Genomic DNA, 10,791 nt, shown 5'->3' with positions numbered 1-10,791 from the left:
GTATGATGCCAGTAACAAATGCATTTACATGCTGAGGAATCGAGAATCAGATTTCCAGACAAGAAAATAATGCTAAAAGTGCTAGCCTAGCGTATTTTCAATGAAAACCTTAATCAGGTCTTCCAAAAACACTATTCCTGAAGCAATGGTCAAAGTCACAGCTGTTCTGAAGCATTACATATATCACAAAACCCTCTTTATGAATCAGCAGGATTTAAATGCAACAGGATTTATCAACTAATTTGTCTTAAAAGTCTGCAATAAGCTGTCACCTAGTGTTTCAGAAGCATCTATTTCTTTATGTCTTAAATGATCATACAACTCTTAGCACTGCATTACTTGGGTGCTTCACAGCAACTCATGACTGTCCTTACCTTCATGGCCTGCCTGTGACAGATGGAAGTGCTGTTGATCACACAGCACAGGTAGAGAACAGAGTGTTGGAACAGAGAGATGAAGGACCAGCGTTTCAAGGTATTCAGGTACCCAGTGAACACTGGTGCGATTTTTCACAAGAACCTAAATGAGACCTTGTTTTGCATTTTGAAGCTCCCACTCCATGTCTCTATCCACCATCAGGTACCTACACCTTATTATGCATTGTGGTTGACCCACGGTGTTGCAACAAGCGTGTGAGAAGAGGAGTTTGAATGTTTTTGAGCCCCGGTTTGACATCTTAACATCCCTAATCTTCAGGCTGTCACTGCTGCTTGAGTTCAGAATCAAGCGTGGGAAATAAGCTGAGCTAGCCAGCAGCTCACATGGGAGGTCGTGGTTCACACAGGGTCTCTTCAAAGCCTCAGCCAGTTAAGAAGAGCCACTAATTCATGGACGTAAGTTGGGAGCAAAAATCCATGAAGGACTATCCACCCTTTTAATCCAGGGAAAAACAAGAGACATCAACAGTTTTAAACAAAGCCGCTCACTTTGCGATGTTCTCCAGGACTAAAGGCACCTACTCAGATCTCTTTGGAAGGTGCCCTAGGAGTTGGTAGCATGCCCAGTAGCCACACAGGGCACTGAGTGTTTCGTTGTTGACAGGAAGACTAGACCCCAGAGCTGCTGTGCAAAGGAAACATTAGAAGCTTAAACAACCTCTTTTTCAAGAACTCCAATTAGCTTTGAGTACCTAGTCAGGCTGAAAAATGTTTCATGGATGGCGACCACGTGACAGACCAAGCAAACTGACACTGTGAAACAAACATCTCCCATGTCCCAAATCAACGTATTTTCAACAATTCCACGAGAGGAAAAAATCCACTTTATCTGAATAAAGTGATTCCTTACTCTAAGGGATGAGCCTTTGCTGACTAGATTTTACAATGGATTTTTGTTTTGATGTTGAGCCTGTTCTGATTTTTCACTTTTTCAGAGTCCATACATGAGGTGGGGGAGGGCTGGGCGAGAAGGGAAAGAGGTTCCCAAGCACAGGTTTTTGCATATTGCTTTTAGCTAGTAATTCTCTGGTGCTAAAAGTGAGACTTTTCTCCATGTTCCCACCGCCATCTCTTGTGCACAGCTCGCATTCGTTGCTTCTCCCCCATCCACCCTGTAGTCAGAAGAAAGGAAAAGTACTCACCATCTGCTTATGGCTCGGGAAGAAAGTTTGCTCCACGAGGGGGAACTTCTCAGGACCCAACGAGTTGAAGATTTTAATGAGCTGAGAGAACTTGAGGGGGGGAGGGGAGTGGAACAAAAAACAGACACAGTGGATGTCAGTGACTTATTGTGTAGCAGGTAAGTGTTTGCAAAATGTTCTGATACCGATGAAGGAGGTGAGAGAAACATGTTACTATGCCGTTCCCACCTTGCTTTCTTAACCCTTGAGAGCAGCAAAATATGAAGTTGCTGTATTTACCCAGGGCCAAGCCAGGCTGTGTACACAAACCTTGGACTAAGAGAGCAGAGAAGGGTTTCAAGAGCCAGAAAGGGATCAGTTTGGGTTTAGTTACAGATCTACTATGAACAAGCTTTGCTTGCCAAATGTAGTTGGGGAGAGAGTAGGAGGGGCTCTTCCTGGTAGAGGAAAGGGCTCAGAGGAGTGACCAGGCAGCAAATCAGTGCCACCACTCCTGAGCAGAGACAAAATAAATCAAAGATCTCCCTTGGATCTCTGTCCCACACCCAGGTCAAAGCAAGGCACATTTACCCGTTGTGCTGAAGGGAAGGAGAATTGCTAATGGGACAGAGATGACTGGAGGAATTGCCCGTGCTAGCTGGTTTGAGTGTTAGACCAAGGAAGCATAAGCCCGCCAGCAATCATAACTGACACTTCTTACGAACCAAGGGTCTCCCAACAGGCCCCCATGCATGGCAGGAGAAAGGGGAGATCATGTGCTACCCCTGCCCCATCTACCAGTGAGGTCTGAGGGCATCACTAGTCTGTGAGGATGGTCTGTACAGAAAGCAGTATGTAACATCAAGGAGGGAAGCAACAGTGCTGGTGTTTGACGTGCAAGGGCGAACATTTGCCGTCATCCCAGCCTGTCAGCATTAACTTCACTATTGTTACCACCATCATCACTATTATAAAGTTTGTCATGCAGGGTTGTGCCCAGCCAGACACAAAGCTCCCTATGGTAGGAGAGAGTTTTGATTTCTGTTCCAACCCCTGCTCCGCTTCAGCCATCTGTGAAGCGAGCAGGCTATTCTGTACATTGTCTGCAGCCTCCCTATTCAATCTATCATTGATCAACTGGAAAAAAAAACAAACCTAAATCTATAAGAGAGAAACTTAATAACCATGACAGAAAACATTGCTGAAGCACGGTTGGTATACAGAAGAGAATAAGACGTGATTTATATCTACCAGAAACATTTTGGATCTCAGGAATAACTTAGATTCTTTATAATCAATCACCTCTCTAGCCAGTCTGCTTTCTCTCTGAAGAGTGACAGCCCCGTTACCATGGACAATGCTGAACTGGCAGTGCTGTTGGTGAAGCGGTTAGACTGACAGCCTTGCAGAAGGGAGAGTAAAGCCGAATAAGGTAGCTTGATTATTTTCATGGACATTAAGAGAATAAAATTATTGGGCATTGCTCCACAGATAGACTCATAGAATGGTTTGGGTTGGAAGGGACCTTAAAGGTCATCTAGTTCCAATCCCCCTGCCATGGACAGGGACACCTTCCACTAGATCAGATTGCTCAAAGCCTCATCCAACCTGGCCTTGAACTCTTCCAGGGATGGGGCATCCGCAACTTCTCTGGGCAACCTGTTCCAGTGCCTCACTACCCTCATAATTCCCCATTGATGTCCTATTTGCAAAGTAATTTAGAAACTGAATCTAGTTTCCAAGACACCTGGAATTTGGTCAAATCAAGTTAAATTAATAATGGTCTCCAGTCTGGCCCATATCCTTCAAGTTACCTATCAAAGCTAGAGATGCATTCGTCTTGAAGGAGATCTTTGTGTCACCTGTGTGACACACAGGGAGGTAACACACAGGTTACAGGAAGGAGACAGACATCTAGGGAACAAGGGAAGGGAAAGAAAGCCCTCTTTCTTCCCAATAGCATCAGCTGCCTAATCTTACATGTTCTGAGCTCTTCTGAGCAACAGCTGAAGCCAGTAAATGTCCCAAATAGCAACCCCAAGGTTACATTGCGTATAAAGAGAGCACTACTGAGAATGTTTTCTGCTGAGTAGCTACGTTAGGGCTCCTGTCCTGGTTTCTGGGCTAGTCTAAGCAAAAGTATTTCTGTATAAGAAGATGAAATTTCACTTGGTGGTGAAGAAATACCCCTTTAGGAGTTAAAGGGTGTTATGAATGTAAAAAAAAAACCACAGCCAGCGTGTAAAAAATAATTAGACTGCAAGGTGTGTGCCAGTCCCGGGCCACATGCTGAAGGGGCAGCTGCCAGCAGACTTGCAGACAAATGCAAAGAATGCTTTTGCTAATCTTGTAGGTCAAAATGTGGCATTTACACAAATCCAGAAAACATCAAGAGGCGGCACTACCACCACCACTTCCTCACAGGCATCAGCAGATAAGAGAAAAACTCCCTGTGTAGAATAATTATCATTGGCAAGGAGGGTATTGATGTTGGGGATGGAGGACAGCTTGCTTCTCATAACTACTTGCACTAGCCCTGCACATCCTAGAGAAGAAAAATAAAGCCCTGTTTTGACTAGCAAAGTGAGCAAACAGGACTTAAAAGTTAAACAGAATGAGACAGAGACAGGGAGAGGAGGAAAAACACCCTGGCTGAGAGCAGCACATGCCCCTCGCTGCGCGTGCATGCAGCCCTGGCCAAACAGGGATGCCATGAGGTTGAGGCGACACACATTTATCCCAGGAAAACAGCTCAAACAAAACAACTGGAACAACTGTGCAGCTGACAGACAGCGTCCTGACTTGTTCCTTGGGCTTCCTTTTGAAGCTCACAGCTCTTGGCTGTTGCTGAAATAACAAAGCGTTTCAGATGGACAGATGAGAGATGCAGGCATCTTGGAGCCTCCTTGGCAGACCAAGCCTGAAAAAAGGTCTGACTTTGGTATTGACCCTTATGGGACAATTCTCTCCTTTTTTTCCTTCTTTTTGGCAATTGTTAGGGACAGGATATTGGCAAAGAGACACCCATGTTACATGGTGCAGTAGCCTCTTAGATATCTGATAGCCGAGCTCAAGTACCACCTTCTAGCACATTTCAGATGGGTAGGAGTGTTGCTGCAGCAGCTCAGGTAGGTGTAACTGCCCCTTCCACATTTTGGTCTCAGTTCTTACTTTCTGTGGTTCCACTGGTTCTAGTGAGATTGCACCCAGACCACAAAGCAAGACACGGGGCAAGGCAACGTGGCACAGTCTGGATTTTAAGTGCGAAGCCTTGCCTGGCTGGTTGGGCACCAGAGTTACTTGCAGGGAGTCTTTACAGAGAAATAGAAAGATCCATTCAGAGGATCTCAAGGCCTTTTGCATGTTTTTAAAGTGCCTAGGTCATCAGGAAGCCTGTATCCCTTGACAGTCAATAACAGTTTGGCTGGGAGTCTCTTGCATTCTGTAGGTGACTATCTTCAAGACTTTGTATTTCCTGAAGTCTTACAGATGCAAAAGTTGCCTTTCGATTACGGACGTTACTGCATCTGACATGAGCACTACTCTGAGTATTGTTCCCACTGAATTTTGTATGGTAACTTTTAGAACACAAAAATTACTGTTAATGGTTGAAGCATTGTGTTTAGGGTGCTTGTAGCATTATTTCTCAATAATTCTGGGATCATCTTAACACTTAGGATCCTTAGCTGTTTCTCTGTGTGTGAGATCCCCTGAATACGTCTGTTTCTCTTTCAGAAACGCCTAATTCGAACTGTGCCTGTCTTTAATGCTAATTTTAACCTTCGAAGAAATTTGCGTGTTGCAGACTGGAAATCTGGCAAATGTCATTAAAACATGGGGCTACATGTTTCAGTAAACTCAAGCCCAAACTCAGCTGATTGTAATTAGAGTTGCTGAGAAAAAACACTGTTACAAATTGCCAAGGAAAAACAGTCTCGCTTCCATCCCCCTCCACAAAATCATAAACATTTCTATGAAATGGAACCATTTTTGGAAAAAAATAAAAAGGGAGAGTGAAAAGCATATTTCCCAGGGGTATTTAATTTCATTTCTCCATCTATCTATCTCAACTGTTTTCTAGGTCCAAAATGTTTCCAGTAATCTTTGTGAAGCAGAGCCCTTATTTCAAGATGCCTGTTTTGCAATCAGAGTGCAACGTGCACTGAAGTGGTCTGTCCCTATCTCTCATTTCCCAGCTATCACAAAATCAAAATTTTCTGATTCTGCTGCTACGGAAGCTTTCTGCCCTCAAATGCCCCAGTGCAATCTCTACCTGAGCTTCAACCTGATAAAATTTCAGTGGTGCCAAATACCAGGTTGGACCCCATCTGAGCTCTTAGATTACTTAGAATCATAGAATCATAGAATGGTTTGGGTTGGAAGGGACCTTAAAGATCATCTAGTTCCAACCCCTCTGCCATGGACAGGGAAACCCTCCACTACACCAGGTTGCCCAAAGCCTCATCCAACCTGGCCTTGAACACTTCCAGGGATGGGACATCCACAACTTCTCTGGGCAACCTGTTCCACTGCCTCACCACCCTCAATGAAAAAAATTTCTTCCTTAGATCTAATCTAAATCTGCCCTCTTTCAGTTTAAATCCATTGCCCCTTGTCCTATCACTACATGCCCTTGTAAAAAGTCCCTCTCCAGCTTTCCTGTAGGCCCCCTTTAAGCACTGGAAAGCTGCAATAAGATCACCCGGGAGCCTTCTCTTCTCCAGGCTGAACAGCCCCAACTCTCTCAGCCTGTCTTCATAGCAGAGGTGCTCCAGCCCTCGAATCATCTTTGTGGCCCTCCTCTGGACTCGTTCCAGTAGCTCTATGTCCTTCTTAAAGCACTTATGTAACTTAGTGTGTTACAGTCATTGGTTTGGGAGTTGATTTGGGGGTTGAGGTGGGGGGGGGTAGTAGGAAAGGAGGCATTCTGCAAATCTGTATTGGGTGTTTACAAGTGGTTTCCTTGACTCCTCTGGGAAGGTTGTCTGACCCAGTTGTATCCCCAGTGAGGAAAGCATGGCACAACCGAACCCAGAATAGCTAGAGCCAAGTTACTGGCAGAGCCAATTTCTCCCACACTGTCCTGCCAGCCTTGCTTTTTCCTTTTTTTTTCCCTTTTTTTTTTCCTCCCAATGTGCTGAGTTTGTTTGTTTTCTTTTATTTCAGATTCCTAAAAATAGGCCTGTCACATCTTGAGGCCCTTGCGCACCATCAGAAACGTAATTACAAGGCATGAGTTGAAAAACGTTATCTAAACCTTGACCGACTCAACCCCCAAATCAGACGGAATAGACCACATGACTGTCTTCTCAGAAAACCCAGTGTAAATGCAGAGGCTTTTTGTCTGGTCACCAGGGTCAACATGTTTATGTGTGTAGGACCATCTGTAGGAAACAATGCAGAGGTGTTGTACTGAGCCTGGTACTTGATCCCTGTCTTCCTCCCTTTTCCGATCCCAGCAACCCTCATCATTCAAATGGGGACTGAGACCAAGTGTGCATCATCCACCTATACAGTGATGGAAAAGTGAGATTTTTTCTCACTACTCTTATTACTGCTCTGCAACACTTTTGGAAAAAATCAGGACCCTGCTTTTGGTCTCAAAAAAACCCCCAAACATCATAAAAGAGGTGAAAACTGAGAAGATCATGTCTATTACACTGGTACATTTTTGGTAAGAAATTAGTTAAATCCAACACTGCATAGTCATGGAGATAAAAGTCTGGGTCATTACAGACCTCAGCTGGATTTGAACTACTAGTCAACATGCTGAAGACTAATAGGATATTTATTCCAAGGAAAAAACAACAACAAAAAAGACTTAATTAGGCAATGAGGAAGATAGTTACGCTTGCTATAGACATTCTGTCTCACTCCAAGCTATATTTATGCAACGAGCAAGGGGAATTTCTAAAAACATATCTAAAAGTTTTCTGTGGGGACCATATTGGGAAGTCCCATCTCCTTGTCACATCCACATAGCTTGTAGTTCCCTGCTTCGGACCTAGAACAATGGAGGGTAATTTCACTCTGGGAGCATCAGTGATCAGAGAGGGCACTTTGGGATGAAACTGCTTGGAAGACCCAGATGTGGAGTCCAAAATGGTATCAGCATCTGACTTCTTCCTGCAGGTGCTATGATGGTCAGCCTTGCTCCTGTAGCTCATGATGGCCAGCCTTACTCCTCTGGCTCGCCTGATTCTGCAGTTTCTGCTGACTTATAGCTGGTCATAAAACCAGTCTGGATACTTATTACAAACTTTGATTTGGGGCTGAGACAAGCCAATGATAAAATTTTTTAAGATTTTTCTGAGATTTCCAGGTGAACTTGGCAAAATATAAAGAACTGGTGAAGGGGGGTCCCAGTGGAAAACATCAAACCACTGACCTGTTCTCCCCAGAAGCTGACTCAGCCCATGGTGTTTCCAAGGTGCAGTCTTTCGGGCTCAATGAACCAACACTTTATGGTAACCTTGTGTTTCCTTCTGAAAGTACTGAAAAACTCTACATACTTTCTTCTTTCCTTCTGCCTCTTTCCAAGGTCTTTGTCACTCTATGTTCCTTTTTTTTCTAGACTTAGTTGTTGAATAAGTAATGTCTTTGCCTTTCTCCCCTTTCTTTTCAGCTAATTTCCTCACAACAAAGCACCGCTGCCCGGAAAAAGCAGGAAGAAAAGACAAGTGCAGGTTGCTCTTCTGCAACCTCAGTCTTAGCCTGGGGCACCTGGCTACCACAAGTGTACATTTCATAAGAGGTGCTAGAAATAGCGTAGTTCAGATACCCTCTAAAACAGTGAATGCTAATTTTTCTTTTAAGGTCGCTCTACTGTGTTTTGGTCAGGACGGAGATGTGCTACTACCGATCCGCTGTTATTACTCTATTGCTATTCATCTGCTCTGCCTTACAAGAAATCTAGGTGTTACTGTATTGTTGGCTGTTTGTGACACATTAGAATCTGGGACAGGTGAAACGTTCTACTCAGGGTGAGGAAATAACACCTTGATATTACTAGAAGTTGATAAAGAAGCACTACTGACTGGTGTTTTTTCCCCCCAAGAATTCCTAGCTGGATTCCTAAGGTTATTTAGATGGTGGGTTTAACCTAAAAAGATGAATTCCTATGAAACAGACTGGAAGCTGAGCTTGGTGCTTTATTGGAATCACATATCTACTTTGCAGTGTTGTCATGCAGTAGAGCTGGATCGTCACTTACCACCCAGGGCTTGCTGCAGAAGTTGTAGATGGAGTAGAGGGAGTTGACCGTGTGGATGCCACCGTACTGGAGACCGATAATGAGGCTGCGGAAGTCCTCTCCCAGCGCCATACTGTAGGCATGCTGCCGGATCAGGACAAAGTCGGGCTTGAAGGACCTGGAAGAGACGAGGGGAGTGACGTTTTATTTTCAAACACTCGGCAAAACTCCTAGCCTCCCCCTGTTTCTTTTCCATCCTTCCTCTTTTCAGTAACGCACATTGCTCTTCTTTGTGCCTCTCGTCATGGGTTGCTTGCATTAGAAGGTAACAAACCAAACAAAAAACTCTAGTCATTAAAAAAAGGAAAAATCCAACATAGCTGTGAGTGTGAGAGTGCAGAAACAGGCCAAAGAGATTTGCTGCAGTTTCCATGTCACTCAGGCATGCACAGGAACAAGCCACAGGCGGAGCCAAGGGTCATAAATTCACTGGTGGGGGGATTCTCTTTTCTTTCTAAAAGCTTGGCCATATTTGGCAAGCTCGTTGCAATGTGCGACGCAGATGAGGGAGCAAGTTTGTTTCCTGACGATTGAACTCGATATTGAAGCGATGCCCAGTGGGTGGGAAGATCATGAGGGATTTCAAAAAGCTATCATACGCATCCATACATTGACACACATTCCCCCCTTTAATCAGGTTCCTACTCACGCAGCATATCCCAGGCTCTTATGGCTATGAGTCAACAAGTAAAGGGCAGGCATGGTAATGCAATTAATCAAATGAGCAGAGCCCCTCATCCAGTGCTGTGACTCATGGCGTGGACTTCCAGAATATTATTTAGCAAGACTGGAGCCGGGACTCCTATGGTTCGGCAGCAGCAGCTCTCAGCAAACGCACAGAAACGTGAGGCCCTTTCTAGGTAAGCCAACAGGCGACGGATTATCTTTCAAACAGCCAGATCTCATTCCTTGCTGATGCTGTGTCTTCGGAGCCATTCAGAAATCTCCGGAAACAGCAGCTGGAAAGAAACTGTTCCCAAAATGGAGCTCAGCAGTTCATTGTCAAAGGCATGGAAGGGGCTTTTCCACTGAAACAGGAGATTATTTTATACTTTAACAGAGGTTGCATCAAGGACATTGGAGAAATTTCCATGCCGTATTGAAGTTCTTCAGAGAAATGAGCTCTGTAACCAGGTCCCATTACCTCACTACCCTAGAACATTTTCCTTGCTGAGAGACTATAATTTCTATCCATTGGATGTATGAGCTGGAAATACTTTGGGTTTATAGCCCCTATTTATATTTCCACCATTCTGGCAGGGAAATCCGAGATGGTGACTCTGGGCCAGACTGTGGCAGCAAACACTGTATACAAAACCCAGCACAGCTTTGTTGTTTTAAAGCTGTTCATTTTGTTTGTTGGCCTTGGGCTTTTGTTATCGCCTGAGACATGGTGAGGAGCACGCTCTGCTTTTGTGATGCAAGAGGCCAAGCTTTGGAAATGTTGTGATTCCCTCCCACGGAGCATTTTTAAACCCAGGCATGTTCCCTAATGTACTTGGCACCAAAGGTGGTGCTTTCCTCCAGCAGCGAGATGCATAATGAGCACCAGGAGGGCTGCACTATCACTGTGCAGCTGATTTATGGACCTCCCTGGTGTCAATGGGGGTGAGGCAAGTGGTGACCCCCTGCTGAGAAACAGCAAGTGAATACAAATCTTGGAAAGCTTAAGCTGCTCCATTCTGATGGACTTGCTGTGTAGAAAGTACCCCAGAGGCAGGCACAGGTCCTCAGGAAGGATCAATCAGCTTCCTAGGACCAGGACTTGATGTCTGCGCTGAGTTATTGAACAGTTGTGGTGCTTGGAGGGGCAGGAATTCCTAGCATGTTCCTCCTTCATTCAACTTTCTGAGCATATGAAGAAAGAAATGGTCCCTGTTACAGCTCGAGTCTTTCCCCATACTTGGTTTAGGGAGCAGCACTTACTGGAGCTGCACGGTAATGGTTCAGAAATTACTCCCATCTCCAAGAGGAAGGAGCA

At 44.7% G+C, this 10,791-nt stretch overlaps 1 protein-coding gene across 2 annotated transcripts in view; it reads right to left on the bottom strand.

Moving 5' to 3' along the window:
• Positions 1 to 10,791, bottom strand: part of SYN3 (synapsin III) — a 181,497-nt gene that overhangs the window by 133,748 nt on the left and 36,958 nt on the right. For both annotated transcript variants that reach the window (XM_086610261.1, XM_086610260.1), the window contains 2 exons: positions 8,772 to 8,928; positions 1,580 to 1,669 (listed from right to left, as the gene is read on the bottom strand). In XM_086610261.1, coding sequence (XP_086466387.1) covers positions 1,580 to 1,669; positions 8,772 to 8,928 — 247 coding nt within the window. The remainder of the gene's footprint in view (positions 1 to 1,579; positions 1,670 to 8,771; positions 8,929 to 10,791) is intronic.

This window comes from Tauraco erythrolophus, chromosome 4 (assembly GCF_009769465.1).
Source record: "Tauraco erythrolophus isolate bTauEry1 chromosome 4, bTauEry1.pri, whole genome shotgun sequence".
Classification (NCBI taxonomy): Eukaryota; Metazoa; Chordata; class Aves; order Musophagiformes; family Musophagidae; genus Tauraco; species Tauraco erythrolophus.
Note: the sequence above shows the minus strand (reverse complement) of the source record. Positions and strands in the feature narration are given on the sequence as shown.